The sequence below is a fragment of the Melanostigma gelatinosum genome, assembly GCF_949748355.1.
Source record: "Melanostigma gelatinosum genome assembly, chromosome: 12".
NCBI lineage: Eukaryota > Metazoa > Chordata > Actinopteri > Perciformes > Zoarcidae > Melanostigma > Melanostigma gelatinosum.
Window position 1 is genome coordinate 6,791,110 of NC_136645.1, and position 19,565 is coordinate 6,810,674.

At 42.8% G+C, this 19,565-nt stretch overlaps 1 protein-coding gene across 1 annotated transcript in view; it reads right to left on the bottom strand.

Moving 5' to 3' along the window:
- Positions 1-545: 545 nt before the first annotated feature.
- Positions 546-19,565, bottom strand: part of arid5b (AT-rich interaction domain 5B) — a gene marked incomplete at its 5' end in the record, with an annotated part of 73,470 nt that continues 54,450 nt past the window's right edge. Inside the window, 4 exons of the mRNA XM_079280480.1 lie at positions 546-4,687; positions 4,864-5,074; positions 15,068-15,165; positions 16,223-16,275. Of these exons, the coding sequence (XP_079136606.1) occupies positions 2,681-4,687; positions 4,864-5,074; positions 15,068-15,165; positions 16,223-16,275 (2,369 nt within the window). The 3' untranslated portion in view covers positions 546-2,680. The remainder of the gene's footprint in view (positions 4,688-4,863; positions 5,075-15,067; positions 15,166-16,222; positions 16,276-19,565) is intronic.

A 19,565-nucleotide genomic window follows, 5' to 3' on the forward strand; every position in this document is an offset into this window, starting at 1 on the left:
GTGAGGCTGCTTCATATTTGCTGAGCTTGGAGGTATTACTGCATATTACTGTATTTTTTTTTTATTGCTGATCTGCAATAAAACTGCCTACATTCTACCCTGGTGAGGCTGCTTCATATTTGCTGAGCTTGGAGGTATTACTGCATATTTGTCATGGTAAAGGTTTACCAGGGGGTGGCAATAAAAGTCAAAGCATAGCTTTTATTGCAGCCCAACACATATCCCATAGAGATACATGCACTGGCACATTTCTCTACTGCAGCAAATACTGGAGAGGCTCCTCTGGCTTTGAGCCCAGAGGTAGCCTGTTGTGAAGATTAAGGCGGATGGAATCTCATAGCCAGATAATGGTATTACAATAACACATCCCCATTCACACTGCATTTACTCAGGGGAAAGAAAAGAACATCTCATTGACGTTAGTACACTGGCATTAAATATCAGTTTATTCAGCCCTCGCTATTTATCTCCACTTCAGTCAAAGAACACAACTGAGGAAACACGAGTAGATAGTAAAATATTTTAATTAAATATACAGGAGCTCATATCATACAAAATTTCTTTATTTTTTTGTCTTGCTCGCCAGCTGGGTGATTGGTAAACAGATGGCTACTGTATCAAAAACACTTTCAGGATGCACATTAATGGAAACAACGTGGAGGGAAAAAAAAGTGAAACGACAAGAAATAAAAATAGTATCCTAATCCTTAAATTGTAGTGTTTAAATCGAACATGATCACGGTGAACCTTGGACCCAGCTCGATTGTGTAACCGACTTTTATACTGTTTTTGTACTATTTACAGATTATAACAGTTTATATGACAACAACCACGCGGTACTATCTACAGTGCTATTTACACAGACAATAAGACGAGAGAGAGAGATCGGGGTTGTCATGGATTGATCCCGTGTGAGCGTTCTGTACAGGAGCCGGCACTAATGCCAGTTTTACCTACACACAGCAATGTACAGTACTTTATCAGAAATGGATGTCTTTATCTAAGTATTCAGTTAAACTTTACACAGAGATGTTTACAGCTTCTTTTTTTTCTTCTTCTTTTGAAACACCAGACATGTTTGACTGTGTATTTCGACTGTCCTGGATTGCAATTATAGTGGTTGTAAAAGCCAGAGCAGGTGTTGTTGTTTCACCTCAGGCCATGGTGCATGGTCGGCATATTTTATGTCTGGTAGCTTTTCATCACTGCGAGAAAACACCTAAAGCACACATGCCCTGCGGATGACAGACACCAGACCTGTGTCAATATATAAATCTTTTCAGGTTCTGCTATAATTGACTGTCTGACACAGTTTCAGCTAAGTAAATAGAGTCATTAAGCACAAGCACGAACCAGAAGGTTAAAGCATAGCTGTTTACATTTTTAAAAACTCAACATGTTGTGCCTTACCTATCAAGTCTGGTGTCTGAAAGCCAAGTGTGCCATATAGTTTTTGCATGAGTGTCTGTGCGCTGCATTTCAGACGAGAGTGACAGTAATATTGATATTTCTACCCTGCTACAGAAGATAAACCTTAACAACTGGAGTGCTAACTCTAATCCAAGACTGCGAAAAGGCACAGATATTTGCAAAGCAATAATATCCTAAGTGACAATATTCCTATCAAATCATACAGTGAGTCTTTTCAGCGTGCTGAATAAAGACAAAAAAAAAGAGTCTTTTCAAGTCAAGAACAAAAAGATGAACTGCTGATTTCTTGTGGTGAGCATTCCACAGCAGACGGCTGCTTCATTATGCTGGTCCGACAGACAAAAACAAGCTGCTACACTCTACTCATCACAAGGGGCTTTAGGATCAAATTACTTTCAATTCGGAGAGTAAAAATTAAAACGGCTGTTCATTAACTCACTAAAAAACATTCGGGAATTGTCAAGAGATTGAACATGACAACTGCTTTGTGTCGTATGATCTGGACCGAAATATATAACGAACAAAGACCTGAACCGAGTAAAATGTGACTCTACAGTACATATGTTTTACACAGCACCTGTGAATGTTATGACACAGCTGTATTCAGCACCGCAGTGAGCGTTAACGTCTATGCCAAGGAGTCCAGGTGGATTTACTGTGGCACAAGCTGGAGACATGTAAACAGACGCAACACCCCTGGCTGCCTAAAGTGTGTTAATGCACTAAACAGCTCTTGAACGTTGTTTGCAAGGCGAACGCACCTCTAGTTATGTGAAGAATTTTCATTTACGTCGTCGTGTTACTTGCGTAGTGTTTTTAAGCAAAAAGAGTTTAGCCCTCAGATGCAGTAAACAAATGGCTTTTCTCTGTTGCCCTCCACTTTTCACACGTTCAGAGCAACAACCTGACTCGCGGCGACCGAGAGCGGCAAACTGATTTGTGAGCACATACACGCGAGCATTGTGCAAATAAGGATACAACGAGAACGACAACAAAAAATATACAGTAAGTGGTGATACAAACAAAGAACAGTGCAAAGTATATAAACAAAGGCAAACACAAATTAAAAAAAAGAGAGAATGGAATTTTCAGTCTGAATGATGCGTTTATCAGTCTGTGATACGTTTTATAATCAGTGTTTATTTTAGACTGAGCCACAATCCCCGAGCAAGAGAGACAGAAAGACAAGAGAGAAGCTGAAAAAAAGTTTGTGAGGATGAAGAAGGAGAGGGTGAAGTGATTCATCCTCTCACAGTCTGGTGCTGGGGTGTACCGAGGACAGCTGAGGCGGGGGGAGGGTGGAGAGAGGGTACAGGTGGTGCAGCAGGTCCCCGTACAGTGCTGCCCCGCCCGGGTGCCTGTAGAAGTGGTGCGGGCTGGGGCTGGCGGCCAGCAGCTGCCTGTGAAGCATCATGGAGTGGAAGGCTAGCGGGGGCATGAGGGGAGACACTGCCGACTGGCTCTTTAGGTACTGCAGACCCGGGTGCTGCTGCAGCCCGTCTCCGTGGGAGATCAGGCTGCCGGGTGGGTACATGGCAGTGTAGAGATGTGGAGGGTAGGTAGTGGTTGGGTGGCCCTCAGGGAGATGGTTGTTGAGGTGAACGGCGTGGGCCGGCTCCGCTGGTTTCAGCTCTTCTGGGTCGCTGCGTCGGATTGCGCCGGCCGGGTGGACCGGCGTCACCACACGGACCTTCCTCTCTGGAGCGTCCTCACCGTCGGGTTCCACGAGGCTTCGCTTACTGGGTCGAATGGGGCTGGCGAGGGACGAATTGCTTGGAGCTTTGGGGCTGGGAAATGGCTGCGATGACTCTGCTGGGTTCTGTTTGGGGGGGGAGATGGTCATGGGAGGAACTCTGCACGCCTTAGGGTGGGAATCCAAACCCTGGTGCATGATGTGATAAGGGAGACTGCAGAAAGAGGGCTTCGAGAAGGACGGCCCCCTTTGAGAGAGAGGTTTAGAGATTGTAAAGTCTCTGGGCTCATCGTCTGCCTCTCTCCTCTCTAAGTGTGTTTGAGTCCTGTCTCCGTAGTGAGATCTGTAGGCCAATCCCTCTTGCTCCAGGCCGCCACAGACAAAGCTGCTTTCATGGTCTCTGATGTAACGCTCTCTCCGATCTCCGTTGGGAAAACCAACCATCCTCTCCTGGCTCAGGCAGTTCTCAGTTTGCCTGTACAGACTGTGGAGGTGAGGGGAGGAGTAGCAGTCGCCCGTGTAGCTCCGAGGCTGAGAAGCTGGGCCCTGGAGTAGCGTCTCCCCGGCGTTCTCCACGCCATCCTGGGCATGGGCTTGGGGGAGGTAGGGCTGCCATGGCGGATTGACTTGAGGCTGGAGGTGACGGCTGGTCCGGCAGCTGTACGCCTCGGAGAGTTCCCCGGCGGCGCTCCTCTCTGAGGGGCCGCCGGCGGCTTGTTGGTGAGGCTTGCTGCTCTGGGCATGCTGGATGACCGATGGCCTGAATATGGGCGCTACCTCCGGGATGCTGTCTGACACACACCCGTGTGTCAGACTATGTCCTACCACCTCCTCATCGCCCTTTCTCTTCTCCCTCTCCCTTTCAGGCACTGATATGAGAGGGAGAGAGGAGGTCGCTGTGGGATGTGGCGGCTGAAGAGAAGGAGACGTAAAGGAGAAAGGGTTGGACTCGCACACTTGGGAGAGGAGCTTCTTTTTGGCTAAAGGAGACATGACACCCTGGCTGGATTTGCAGTAGGCAGCCGTCTGTGCGGGGTTCTGGGTTGACTCCCTCTTAATGGCCACGTAGTCTTCTTTCTCTGGGAAGGAATCTGTGCTCAAGTCTATACACTTTCTGTCTGCCTGCTTACACATCGGTAACACTTTCCCCACTCTCCCACCGTGACTTTCTATGGAGTCTTTGACCCTGGAGGAGGGCTCGGGCAGAGCAACATGTCCAGCAGGTCTGTTCTGATCCCAACGGTGAGGCAGGTAAGGGATTTTAGGAATGAAATGCCCTTCAGTTTGCTGTTCACAGGAGAGTTTCGCTTGGAGGGCCTCGCTGATTTGCCTCCATTCAGGCCGGGGACCGGGCCCCGTGTGGAGGGACAGACCAGCATGTGGGGCTCTGCAGTCTGGCTCTTTGGGGCAGAGTGAAGATGGCTGCTCCACTGCCAATGACTCCTCTTTCTTTAGGGTAACGTGTAACTCTTCCTCCTCTATTACAATTGGTTCATCTCTCAGAGATACCTCCTGTTTTATGCTTGTGGGCAGCTCATGGTCCTCCTCTTTCCCCTTGGAGTCCTGCATGCAGACAAAATGACAGTTGTAAAAGAAATAAGACACTCCTATAGTATTGGCCAATTTTAAAGACAACATGAGGGTGAAGTATTGATGAGAAAGCAGAGGGAGATTAAAATTAAACTGAATTCAGAGCGAGGAGGAATCCTGATGAGGCAGCAATTGGGTCTGTGACTGACCTGTGATTGTTCTTGGTCTTTCACCGCCTCCCCTCCGTCCTTTTTACTCCCCAGCTTGGGATTGTTGGAGCCTTTGAATTTCTTGGCCCCCACTCCCTTGGCTTTGGCTCCTGAAGCCTTCTCTTGGCCGCCCTCCTGCTTCTTGGTTTTGAGCGAGGGGAGGGGCTTGTCATGCTCGCCTTTGACGTGCCTCTCATAGGGAAGGAGGAGCCTGAGGAAGAATGCAGGCAAAGGAATGCAGATGAGTTTGTGGTGTGATCATGTAAAAAGGCACAATTACTAATCTGTGATTTTAATTTATCACGCACGATCAAAAATCATTTTTCACCAAACAGCAATTTTACATTGAAAAAAAAAATACACAGAACTATAAATTTGCGCACCGTAACGTGGGGAAGGTGAAGCATATTACAAACAAACAACCTTGCTTGTTCTATTTTGGTGTCCATACTTTAGAATAAAAGAGTAAAATAAAACAACTCAAGTATTTTGTTTTGGTAATAGCAAAAACAGAATGAGCTGAAGCTTTGCCACAGGCATGCAGAGTATCAAATACCTTGCTTTAAAACCGCCAAGCATGAACAATCCTATTGTAATTAATCTAGGCTAGGGGAAATCCAGGTTCAGATGGGTGCCAGAGTATGTGTGTGTTTGTGTGAGAGAGAGAGAGAGAATGTGAGTCAGTCATCTCCTGCTGAGACAGATCACATTTGATATTAGTTCATCCTTGAGGCAAAGAATATTTGTGTGTTGTGTTTGTGTCTGTGTGAAGTGAATGTGTTGGGGAGTGAAAAGGAGGGGAACTTGCCTGGGAGAATTGAAATCAAATGTTTAAAAGGAATCTCATATGTCATATCATATCTAATTTAATATATAAATGTGATTAATCACAGAAGCCCTGAAAGTAAGTAGTACAGTAATAAAATATTTCAGCTGGTAACGCTACGCTCACTGTTCATTTGGCATGATTAAATGCAGGATAGCTGCCTCTGCTCCAACTTAATTAAGTACATATAAGTGACAAGGACAATCCTGTAGAAAAAAAAAACATGAAACTATTTTTGACTTCTGTTATTTCTCTCATGTCAATTTTCCGAATCTGATGTCATAACTAATGGGAACATTAAGATCTGGATAGCATAACAATACCCATGTGTAAAATAATGACATGAAGAAACCAGTGAGGGAAACTTTTATACTTTTATTGCTCAGAAAATGGAAATTGGCACTAGACCAGACATAAGAAACGTTGTGGAAGAGGAAACCAAGACAACTGAAAAACTACAACACTCCAAACTTCAATAAGCTCCTCTGAAAATCTCTCCAGCTCCCCTGTCAGGTTTTTCTTACAATAACAATCCATAAAAGCCAGACAGAAACATGACTTTCTCAGTCATGAGAAAAATAAGGTCTTCTCGTGTAACGACAAGAGACGGTTGCAGTATTCCTTTTAAGGGACATGGCGGTAAAACAAACAATGAATCAAGAGCTGTTTCGCCTCCTCTTCAAAAGGAAGAAAAAAAAGCCTCAGAGAGTTCAAGAGGCTCTGTGGGATTTTTTGTTATTTTTCCTCTGAACAAAAGTGCTGGCAGGGAAAGCGGTGAAACTACATTTCATACAGCTGGTCTGGCACCAGGCCCCAGGCCAAGAAAGGAAATGTACTATTAAATGTGACTTATTGGAAAGACGGAGAGCAAAGGGGTTATGAAAGAGAAGAAGGGAGGGAAAGAGAGCAAAAGAAAAAGGAAACAAGGGGAGTGAAAGAGGGGATAATGACATGTTAATGAGGAACAAAAATTATTCTGAATGAAGGAACGAAGGATCCTAGAACAGAGACAAAAACATGCAATCTTTATACAGCGGTAGTAATTTATTACAAATACCGAAGTGGTTCTCAGGCTAGAAATAGGTATTATTTCCCAGAAAAGGCAGGTAGATTAAATGTTTCACCGTTGTAAAACTGTGGATTCGATTTCTTCAGGCTTGTAAATGTGTGTTCATCGTGTACAAATGTCATGATCAAAAGGCTAGAAAAGTGTTGTATATATATATATATATACTGTATACAGTACCAGTACCAGTAAGAGTGCCAGGGTGCACTGTTGACTATCACAATGATCTGTGGGAAAGAGACTGCTGCCTTGGTCTGGGTCAACTTTATGGAATGTCAATATGGAGTGGGGGTGGGGTGTCACAGGCCCGGATAATGTAAGAGCTGAGCCCGGGAAATTACTGGAGCCTTAAATAGTTCCAAATGGAAAGGCTAAGAAACCAAAAATCAGTCTCAGGAAGTCCCCTACATCAGAATAATTGGCTTTGTTATGCTTGATAATTATAGGATGATTTACCAAAACTGTAGCCTATAAAAACAATTCCAATAGATACACTTTTTACAGTTTTATGTAAATTTACACAGGTGGCTGAATAAGCAAATAAGGTTCAAGCTACAGGGCACCTTTCACCACGATCCTTTCAACAAGGAAGTGTAAAATCATAATAGAGCCCTCAGTGTGAACTGGAGCAATTTCAAGCAGTGTATATATATTTAACTTAGTCATGATCATGTTATATAGCACTCATAATACAATACCACTTATATAAGTAGTCATTTCCTCCGAGGAAGGGGAAGGGTTGAGCTTGGCAGCCACTGCATAAGTTGAAAGAGAGCCAGCTGAAGTTAATAAGTACAGCTGTACTATAGACCACTGCATCCTGTTGCAGAGACTGGAACATTATATTGGCATCAAAGGAACCGCACTGAACTGGTTTGGATCCTATTTATCGGATCGATATCAGTTTGTTTATGTAAATGATGAAGCCTCGATGAAGACCAACGTCAGTTATGGAGTTCCACAAGGTTCTGTGCTTGGACCAATCTTGTTCACCTTATATATGCTTCCTTTAGGCAATATTATCAGAAAACACTCTATAACCTTTCATTGTTATGCAGATGATACTCAATTATATATATCGATCAAACCAGACGAAACCAACCAGCTCGCTAAACTGCAAGCGTGTCTTAAGGACATAAAAACCTGGATGACCTGCAACTTCCTGATGTTAAACTCAGACAAAACTGAAGTTATTCTATTAGGCCCAGAACACCTCCGAAATCAGTTATCTAATGATATAGTTTCTCTAGATGGCATTGCGCTGGCATCCAGCAGCACCGTCAAGAATCTTGGAGTTACCTTTGATCAGGATTTGTCTTTCAACTCTCAGATAAAACTTATTTCTAGGACTGCCTTTTTTCACCGACGTAATATTTCAAAAATCAGGCACATCCTATCTCAAAGCGATGCAGAGAAATTAGTTCATGCATTTGTTACCTCTAGACTAGATTATTGCAATTCCTTATTTTCAGGCTGCTCTAATAAGACTCTTAAATCTCTCCAGCTGATCCAGAATGCTGCAGCTCGTGTACTAGCAAGAACCAAGAGGAGAGATCATATTACTCCTGTATTAGCTTCTCTGCACTGGCTCCCTGTAAAATCTAGAATAGAATTTAAAATCCTTTTACTTACCTACAAAGCCCGAACTGGTCAGGCTCCATCATATCTTAAAGAGCTTATAGTACCATACTGCCCTACTAGAGAGCTGCGATCCAGTGATTCAGGGTTACTTGTGGTTCCTAGAGTCTTAAAAAGTAGGATGGGAGCCAGAGCCTTCAGTTATCAAGCTCCTCTTCTGTGGAACCAGCTTCCCGTTTCAGTCCGGGGGGCAGACACACTCCCCACATTTCAGAGTAGGCTTAAGACTTTCCTCTTTGACAGTGCTTATAGTTAGGGCTGGCTCTGGCTTGCCTTGGACCGGCCCATGGACAAACTGGTATCGGCAAAAACTACAGGGGGACTTCCTACACTGAGCACCTCTCTCCTCCTCTTCTTCACCTCCGTCTGTATGCATTGATGTCCCATTAATGCTCATTACTAACTTTGCTTCTTCCCCGGAGTATTTGTGCTTTCTCGCCTCACAGGATGACCGCAGTTTTATCTGGACACTGGTTCTTCAACCAGCCATGGCCCTGCTGACACCTACTACGATCTTCATTATTAACATTATTAATCCTATTACCGACACCATTAATGCACAGTACTGATTTTGTCTCTTCCCCGGAGTCCTTGTGCTTCCTCTCCTCACAGGTTTCCATGGAGCATGGTTTCATCTGGACCCTGGTCCTTCCTCCTACCATGGCCCTGCTGACTCCAACTGCTAATGTCACTTTTATTATTACTCACATTACTATTTCATATTACCGATACCATTAATGCACATTATTGACCTGCTTCTTCACCAGAGTCTCTGTGCTTTCTCGCCTCACAGGTTCCTGTGTATCCGGGTTTACCTGGACCAGGTGTTGCCTCCTGTCGTGGTTGTGTCATACATTGAATGTGCTGTAATTACATTGAATGTGTTGTAATTCACTATCCTGTTCTACACATGACATCATTGCACTTCTGTCCATCCTGGGAGAGGGATCCCTCCTCTATTGCTCTCCCACAGGTTTCTTCCTCTTTCCTCCCCGTTAAAGGGGTTTTTTGGGGAGTTTTTCCTGTTCTGATGTGAGGGTTCCGGGACAAGAGGATGTCAAACGTGTACATATTGTAAAGCCCTCTGAGGCTAATTTGTCATTTGTGATTTTGGGCTATACAAAAATAAATTGAATTGAATTGAACTAGGGGGCGTGTGCTGCACTCAGAGATTCCGGGAAGGAATTTCATTAAGGCAGGAGAGGCAACATTTTTATGAGGTCAATAAATACTTAACTTCCTCTCATGCCAATTTATCACCCCGGCTTTTGTTTAAGCAGCCATTTCACATGTTGATAACAAGCAAGTAAAATATGCAGCGAAGAGATTCAACAGTGAATAGGCACAGATAACATGTAATTAAGTTTACAAACATTGATATACAGTATATATATATATAAAAATGAAGCAATATTTTTGAAACTTTATCCATACATATACATTTATACATATACACATATACATATATATATATATATATATATTATATATACATGTACATATATATTTTCTTTTTAATAAAATGTTTTATATCTGTGTGATCTTCCAACAGTCTAAAGCACAACTTCAAACCACAATTGTCAACTAAGCATGTGACATGGCTTTGAAATAATGGATTGCACACAAAGCACCTCCCCCCAAAAAAACACAACTTGGCAAAAACAAGGTGACTTTACCAGCAATGTGCTGCTCTCATCTGAGTTTTGTGTTACAGGAATAAGCAGTGTGCTAGAATCCAAGAAATGCCTAAGTCACCAAATAAAGAGGGGGAAAAGCCTGCGGGCTGTTACATTTCAACAATGTCCCTCCCATCCGTGCTGAAATTAATTTTAACTGGTGTTGTGTTAAGATCACAAGAGCTGCTTCACGCGTAAAAAAAAATAGAAGGAAAATAAACTATTGAAAGAGCTGGTGGACAAACCCCGGGGGGCTGTAGAAAGATGTGGAGGAAAGAAAATGACTTACTTTTACAAGCCTGTGAGGAAAAGAGAATAAAATAAAAAAAAGATCAAATCAAATCTTTATCGAATCTAAATGCAATGATTAAACATCATCACAGCAATGAGGAAGCAATAACTGCTGTGGAGAAAGAGAGAGACAACGAGAGACAAGATGCCTGCAGAGGGATAAACACACAGTGTAGCTGGTCCCTCTGCTTTGGATTCATGCCTCAAAGCCCCTCTTTTGTCTCGAAGCCAAACCACTTGAGGTGACCCTCATTCATGCAGTTAAAACAGGAGGGCAGCGCAGGAATGTATGACAAACTTAAGTCCTTTGTCAAGTCTGAAAATACCAGATTTAAAATGACCTCTACTGTTCCCCCGGGGTTTGCTCTCATTAGCTGCTGCTGCTGCTGCTCGTGGTAAATGCTCGCCATAGCAGGTGTGAGCAAAGCCAGCTAACTGTTTTAAATAAACGTGTGCTATTCTGCATAAAGACACACTCAAGTGGTCATTTCCAAAAATATACAGCATATGTTCCCTCTCGCTGCCCTGCAGTGGACTGAACTCTCTGCAAGAATGTCATTCATTTAATTTGCGACACTGAACTAGTTATTAATCTCAGTCGACTTGAATAGGTTCTCATACAGTCGATTGCCTGTCACACGTCAGTGGCGTAATTTGTGATTTCTCTTCGCCACTAGGGAGAGAAACCTTGGACCTTTTGATTAAATTCTGCGCATAAAGAAATCATCCAATATTGTGATTTGTTAGATCGCCGCAAAAAAAAAAAGAAAAAAGAAGAGAGGTTTTATCACTGAATGCACAATGAAGCGTTTTGTCTTCTGGAAACCATCTCGCTCTCAGAGGTTAAAATAGCTGCCTGCTATTTCAGTGTAAAGAACATGCAGCTCTTTGGCTGCATTCCCACTCAATCTCACATCCAGATTCAGGAGGAGAGTCATGCATATGCAAGGTATTTGGCCATGCTTTTGATGTGGACAACATGTTGAGACATTGTTTATAGTGTTAAGGAATGCTGACAGACAATATGCAACCATGTTCTCACATTGCAACTTCTCTGCCTTTTTTCTCCCCTCTACTGTATTTCCTAATATTGAATCATTTTTGCTTGTTCATTCAAAATCTGTCATTCTTTCTGTCTCTCTCTTTCTCTCTCCCGGTTTCTCTGGGGAATAAAAAGCAGGGAGGACATGAAGGTGATACTCCCTCCCCACCACCTCTTATTGTAATCCCTCTGGTTTAGAACTAGACACCAGAGTAATTGAAATCTGTGTTTGCGCTACAGAATTAGACAAGGCAAGCTAAAGTGTAATGCGCCACATTTGCTGTATCTGCAATACAGCAAGGACAATGCAGACAGACGCTGACGAGTGCAAGATACTGAGCATCCAGCAGAATACAGTTTAAAAACTCCTGGTCTCCTTTCTCTTACCAAAAATCTGAACTCTATTGTAATTCCCAGCGTGAAGACTGACTCAAGGTTTCCTCATAATTATGAGGCAACACATGTATTTTCATAGCTGGAGAGCAGCTTTAGTGAATGCAGAGGAACATCGATACCAGGAGGAACGAATGAAGGCTGAATCAATAAAACATCAAGTCGACTAAAATTGGAACAGACGTGCATCTGTCTTAAAAGAAACACATATCTGCATTAGAGAATATCTCACAGGCCTCAGTACATCTGGCAAAGATCTAATACTTTGAAGATGAAATGATTGAATCCAAAATGCCTCATCTGCGCTCTCTGCTGTTGCCCAAAAAACCTAAGAGTTTTTAAATAGCAAATTATTCTAAATTGCTTCTCTGTTGCCATGGATACTCCCCCCCCCCCCCCCCCCCCCCTCCAACATCCCCAAAACCAACCCTGTTGTGCAATTACATTAGAGTGCCAAGGCATGGTGAGGTATTAAAAATGTGTAACAGGCAGAAATGAACAGAGAATGTGAAATACTGAAATGTGATGTTTCTGTAACAAGAGATCACGTAGGAAAACCAGGAGGATTAAATATGTAGGAACTGTTAAAAGGCGCTGACCTGTATAATGAAAGAAACAGCATGAAGTGCAAAGCAGGGAGTGAGAGAGACAGAGAGAGAGAGAGAGAGAGAAAATGGCACAGCACAGAAGCAAAAGGCAGTCTATTTCAAGGTTATTGATGCCATCTTTTTCATGACCTCATTTTTAATTCAGAGCGCTGGGCCTTGACAGCTAATCTCGGGAAACGGTTTAAATAAATATCATTAAAGCTTCCCTGTAGCCGCAGCGGCAGACCTTGGCTTGGTCATTTCTGCATTGATTTTTCCCTGCACACTAATGAACGGCGCTCTGCGACTAAAAAACAGTAACTTTGAAAATTACAATTAGCTGAGGTTATCTCCTGTTCAATTTCAGCCATGTAACTCCATTACCAACTGCTCCTGGACAGCGTAAATATAGTGATTATGCCCCTGGCTCCGTCTTTCACAATAACATCTCCTAGGAAACCATTTCATATGATTTTACCATTAGGGCTGTAAAGGGATAATGTGTATAATTTAAAATGAGAGCTGAATGCTTGCGGATATCCACAGTCTTCAACCCAAATAATGCCAAGACGGCCAAGAATATCCACTTCATTTAAAGCAATTATGTCCTGAAATATGGGTTCCTTTCTTCCCACCATGTGATGCTTCACATTCCCTGCTTTACTGTACTTTGCCCCGCCGAGACAAATCAGAAGTGGTCCTTCAGAGAGCAGAGGGAAAGACAAGTGTTGTTCCAGTTTTGTACACTGTACATTGGTCCCTGTGAATTATATTTCTGTAGCACATTGACTAATGATTAAAGGTGGAAACAAAGACGCCTCTGGGGGACAAACGCACACTTCAGCGAGCCCACAAACAGCCTCATTCATCATGCAGAGAGAATGGCCGTGTTTGCTGAGTTAATACAATGAAGCTAATTGCCCTCCAAGCAGCCCAAACACCAAGGCTCAGCTAAAATTATTCCCCTGAATGGAAACTTGCTCAGGTTCAGCTGATCTCTCTCTCTCTCTCTCTCTCTCTCTCTCTCTCTCTCTCTCTCTCTCTCTCTCTCTCTCTCTCTCTCTCTCTCTCTCTCACACACACACACACACACACATGCCCCATCACCTCCACCCCTCCCTCTTACACCTTCTCTCCCTGTCATCCTGATATTCACTGCAGTGTGTGGATATTATTGCTTTGTATTGATTCAGCATTATTTTCCCTCAGCTGCTTCTCGGTGGCTGGAGAAGGAAAGGCCAGCGCAGCAGCAGTCGCACCTCAACGCGTCCCACGTGGCTTCGTCCTACCCCGCCTGTCTTCCCAAGACCCTATTTACACCTTAAAAACTGAAGGACAATATAGCTCTCCACATCTGGCTACAAAGTAATTTCTTGGCAGAGACGCATCGTACTGACTTCACAAAATAGAAAGGATCAAACACATATTCTGACCTGCAAAAAAACAATATTTGACCAACATCTCTGACACTTGAAAGCCGTACCTATTATTAGTATAAATAAAGCATACCCCCGTTGGAGGCAGTGGGGAAGAACTATGAACGCAGCATAAACACTGAAAGCACCCTCAGCCGAAACATTTAGAGGCACAGTGTCAACATGTGTACAAATACAACACACTGAACAATACTCTCTCACACCTATGGTTTCACAAATTTCCTGGAAAAGCCTCTCCGGTTGCCACTTTGCAAATTCGCTTAGAGCGTGCAATCTTGACACAATATGAAGCTGCTCGGCTCCCTCATATGGTACTGCTGGTACATTGCTGTATTACTGACAGGTGTGTGTGTGTGTGTGTGTGTGTGTGTGTGTGTGTGCCTAAGCTGTGCTGATGCATGAGCCTGCAGCAGCCGGAGGGATGTGGAGAGGGTCGCCGGCCCGGAGGAATGACCTGCCTCATGAGCGACTGGTTATCTCTTGTTGGGAAGATCGTGTTTGGCATTTGTTTAACCTTGGGAAAGTGGGCGTGTGTGCATGTTTGTGCGTGCGTGGGAGTGCGAGTGTGTGCAAGCAGCCCTGAATAATACCCCCACAGCTCCCTCAGGATCATATTCATATGCTTGCTTTGGTTTGGTAATACCATCTGAGTGATTATAATGTGGAGGTTCACACTGCTGCAGTATCTGACTGAATGATTAGTGGAATACATTAAACTGGTGTTTTCATTTGATCTTGCAGCGCTCTGTGCTTGCAATGCAGATATGATGGAGAGGGTGGTTACTTTTTATATGTGCATCCATGTAGGTCACTTAAGAATTCAAAACTTTCCAGTCGTTTTGAGCTTTTAAATCCTCTTTAGCCTGCTTGTACAGCAGCATGGGTGGAGTTTACTGCATAATTGGTTCCACAGTGCCACACAACTACCGATAATCAATTAATCCTAAGAAAAATAACTGAATCTCATCTCATCATGAATTGATTTAGGCGCATAAGGAAAGCATTTCTTAATCCTATTAGCGCTGCATGCCCCAACAGTGAGAGACTATTCTTCACATATGTGTAAGTGCATTGACTTCCCCTGAATAACATCAATTCTTCTCTAGTAGTGCCCTGATGTTATGAATAAAGCATTGTGAAATCATATCTGATGCAGCTGCGAGGGAGTTTACTCACTTCAGGCGATGCAAACTGTTCCATGTGTGCATGCATAATGTGTCATATATAAGCTCCGAACATGATAACTCACCTCTCGTAGTGTCTCCGTGTACACGTGGCGGCACTTGTGCTGCTTGGGTTCCCGCCCAATTCATCATATACGTGCTTCCACTGTCTGCGGACTGTGATCTGGAGGGGATGGGTGAGAAGACAAAGAGGAAAAAGAATAAGAGACAAAGGACGACGATGCGATTCGTGTAGAGTGAGGGAAATTGAAAAGAATATGAGAGTAGGAAAGAAAAAAAGAAAAGAAAACAAAGAGAAAAACACAAGTGGTTGAGATCATTTTCAGGTCTTGGGGAGTTACTGAGTCATGGTGTTCCAGTTATTGAATCCTCAACACTCAATTCTCTAACATAATAAGCTCTGTTAACATCATGCAGTCAGTTGTTCCTGCTCTAACCCCCTTTCCCATAACAGATGACGGGCTACAACACAAAACACAAAACTTCAAGCTGCCACAGAGCCAACAAAGCCTGGACATGAAACGTGAGATAATCAGCTGCAGATATGAGGGTTTTGAAAGGCTATGAGCTCCAATTATATGAGCAGGATCCTGTTTACGGTCTGGTCTGGCTGTCTGTTTTGATGACATTAAACCAGCTAGCTAATGAAGAAACAGGCATGAGCAATACACTCGACGACTAAACATCAAACATTGACTTCACTTTGGAAACACGTCGCACATGAACAGTGAATGAATAAACGGCAGGTGGGGCTGCCAATGCCTGTGCCTCATACATACTCAGTTCTCCGGTTGTGTGTGTGCGTGCGTGTGTGCATGCAGTACATGTGAGTACACACTGTCTGTGCATTTCACTTCATCTCCAACATGGGAAAAAATGAGCGATTTGACCAATTTCCTTCTGACCAGGGCAGAGCAGAGGAACATGTGTTTTCCACTCTAAGGGGGGTTTTGAAACAACGGCATCATTTTTGCTAAATGTGGCTCTGAGCAAGACTTTCTTCTTGGGAAAATAGTGACTGACCTCAAGGGGCAAAAGGAGGGCAGAAAAAGCAAAGGCAGGGAAGAAGCAAAGGGAGGTGGGGTGTAAGTGACAGAGAAGGAGATAATAAATAACAAGAGAGCAGGAGAACGGAAACAGAGAGAGGGGGAGATAGAAGACAGAGGGGAGGGGCTTCAACGACAGAGAGGGAATATATCCCCACACATGTGAATACTTACCAACTCATATCCTCCTAGTTTCTGAGCAGCTTGAAACATGGTCCAAAGGTTGACTGTGGAAGACAGAAGACAAACAAAGCAGTCAGGAAGTGAGCTGAAAGACATGACGTCACATACAGTCATCACACCAGACAGAGGGAGATAAACACAGTGCTGGAGGAAGTATTTAGATCCTGTTGGTAAGTAAAAGCAGTACTAAATAAATACATGTAAAATACTTAACTTATGAAGTACTATCAACAAAATATACTTAAAAGTAGTCATTATGCAGAGTGTCGAAATACATCTAGGAAAGTAATAAGGACAATATTTCCTTTTCAAATGCAGTTAAGTAGAAGTACGTACTTTATGTCATACCCAAATACTTAAGTATACGTGAGACAGACAGACAAATAGATAGATACACAGATAGAAGTGGTAAATGAAAAGATCTTTTTTTATCCTTTTCACACAAAGCAGCACTGCTCTTCAGCTGAAAGGCTGCCAATGAATATTGAGTACTTGTACAATCACCGCTGTGTGATTAAATATAGAATATGCTTCATCCTGACGAAGAGATTTGTTAACCCTCAGCCGCTGCCTGCAGGTATGAATGAAAACTATTACGAGCTTCAAACGCTTGGCAATATGCTCAAACTTCTGTTTGAACTCATGCTAATTCATTTGCATTGATTTCCCCATGCAAATACTCCATGACAGGCCATATCAAAATCCAAGTCTTGTGTAACATTTTCCTAAAAATAGCCATGTAAGCTTTCAGAGAGGCTTCACATGGCTGTCTGTCTTTGAAAGAAAATGTTTCCCGCAAACAAAGAACCACAAGTTCATTGGAGCCCTTTTTTTGTGCCAATGACATTTGTATTTGCTTTCTGTAACATCATTGTTTAACATTTTTATATGAAGGCATATAAATAAGAAAAGGAGGCCTCGCCTGGGGAGAAATCCATCAAAATTCAATCTGTGCGTACACAAAGCCTTGCATTTGTCAAAATGACATTTTCCTATCTCCGCATTTGACAGCATTGATTTTTTTCCTTCCCTCCTCTCTGCTACCGTTGTCAATGCACGGGTGGAATAACAAAGGGAGCTGGGTAGGTTTTTCTGTTTGAACCGAGCACTCCGGCGTATTGTGCTCTCTGACTGTAGAAACAGAAAGATGGTCTATTTAACTAGCTTGTTATGCATCGGCAGTAATTACCACAATAGCACACGGGACTGAGAGGGAACAGAACAGATAAAGGAAATGACAGAACATGCCTTTTCTTAGATGTCTTGTCATTAGCAATTTCTTTTCTTAATTCCCCTCTATTTGGCAGGAGCAATTATCACTGCGATAAGGATGACAAAACAGGAACACAATGCGGCCTCGATGACACACCGATGGCACGGCAATTAGACAACAAGGCTGAAAGAGGGAGACAAATTGGAACTGATGTTCACAATCACATGCTGATGCCCGAGCACTGAAGCACACAAGTCTGGCATAGTCGCACACGCACAGTTACTAGTTAATCTTGCAGATCAAGGGCATTCAGAATATACAATGTAACGACAACTATTTCTATTTTATTCTTCCTAAATCCACGCTCTCTCTCTCTCTCTCTCTCTCTCTCTCTCTCTCTCTCTCTTTCAGCACCTCTGCTGCACTGTACAACTTCAATGGCAGCAGCTGTAGAGCAAAGTCAATATTAAGCAAGTGATAAAAAATAGAAGGACAGCAGCTTACATGAATAAACTGTAGCACAAAACAGTTTTCCCCTCCAACTGTAACGGCTCCTTGAATGTAAAACCAACTCTTTTTTGACAAGTGTGATTTCGGGTCCATATGAATGGGTTGAGATTTAGAGCTACATTTTCCTTTTTCGTTTAAAATAATACTTTTTCTGGGGCTGAATCGAGCCATCTTGAGGCATTTCATATTGTAGATGTATTAATCGATACGGTACAAATTTCTTTTTTCATCAAATAACTATTTCAGCATACCAAATTATTTCACTGAATATCTCTGGGGTTTGAAGATGTCAACTGGACTGAAGGGCATGTTTTTATTATTTTTGACATGTTATAGACTAAAATTAAAGACAATAATTGTTAATTGCAGCCCTAAATGTTCATAATAGGTATTAGCTACTTTTTCCTTTTTTTAACATGTTAAACTTAATATCTTGTGATTATTACAGGTGTGGAGTCTCAGACCTACACTTTTGCTCTAAGATGTTTTATGCATACAAACCCTGGAGTGAAATGTAAATTCAGCATGAGAGTGAGGCGGGAAAACAGGTGGGAACTGTGTTAAACTGACACAATTCATTTGACTGGGTTTAAAATATGTTATGAGCCAATGTAAAGAGAGATTGACTGGATTTTGTGAGGTTTATGTCTCTCTGCTGGGCTGTTAAGAGTCACAATTGCAGTCTTAAAAAAAAACAACACATCAGGTGAAACTCCAGTCCGTGTTCAGATTCAGATCGGGTTTTTTGGAGGTGAATCAAATTGCCACAGCCAACAAAGCATTGGGTAATTCTGGTAAATCATTCAACCATCTGTTGCTTTGTGAAACTTCGGAGAACGTCATAAAAATATTATGACTCAAACGCAACTGAAATAACACAATTTCACTTTCCATTACAGGAAAGCGAGTTCTTTGCTCTTTTAATGCATTTGTAGCGAGTTTAAAGGGAAGAATATGAGAACGGCGCCTGATTACATCTAAAGGCTTGTTGTATTAATTATGATGCGTTTTCCTTTTTTTCCCCTCCTTTTTACATGCGCTGATGTGTGCTCGCTGCCAAGGACGAAGTTTAAACAGCATGATTTCACCATTTAATGAGGGCCCTGCTTATGATGTGTCTGCTTTTGAGATTCAAAGCATGTACTGTATGTAAAACAGTTGGCGCGTGGACCTCGACTTTATTCTGAGCTCAAACCGAGAAATGCCAACTAAAAGTAAAGCATGTTGGGTATGTAATTCTCCCTCCGTCTCTCGCTACGTCTCCCTCACTCTCTCTCTATCTCCCTCAACCACAATGACCTATTTAAGCAGGAACATGTCGGCAGACAAGATGACAGGATTGTCAAAATACCGCGGTAGGGTTAGCAGAGTCGAGGCGACCGCAGCTTACCTTCATGTAACAGTTTAGAGTAATGAGTTTTACTGCGCTATAAACTGTCATTGTAAAATTCAACAGACATCTCTCTCCCTCTTCTGCCTCTTGTTAATTTGCTGATGTTGTCGTGCTACGTTCCGATGTGAGTGGCTACGTCTTTCTTAGCTCATTTGACTTCCTTCCCCGGGTAAAGACTGAGAAAGAAGTGCATCTGAAAACCACGCTTTGAGGTGAGA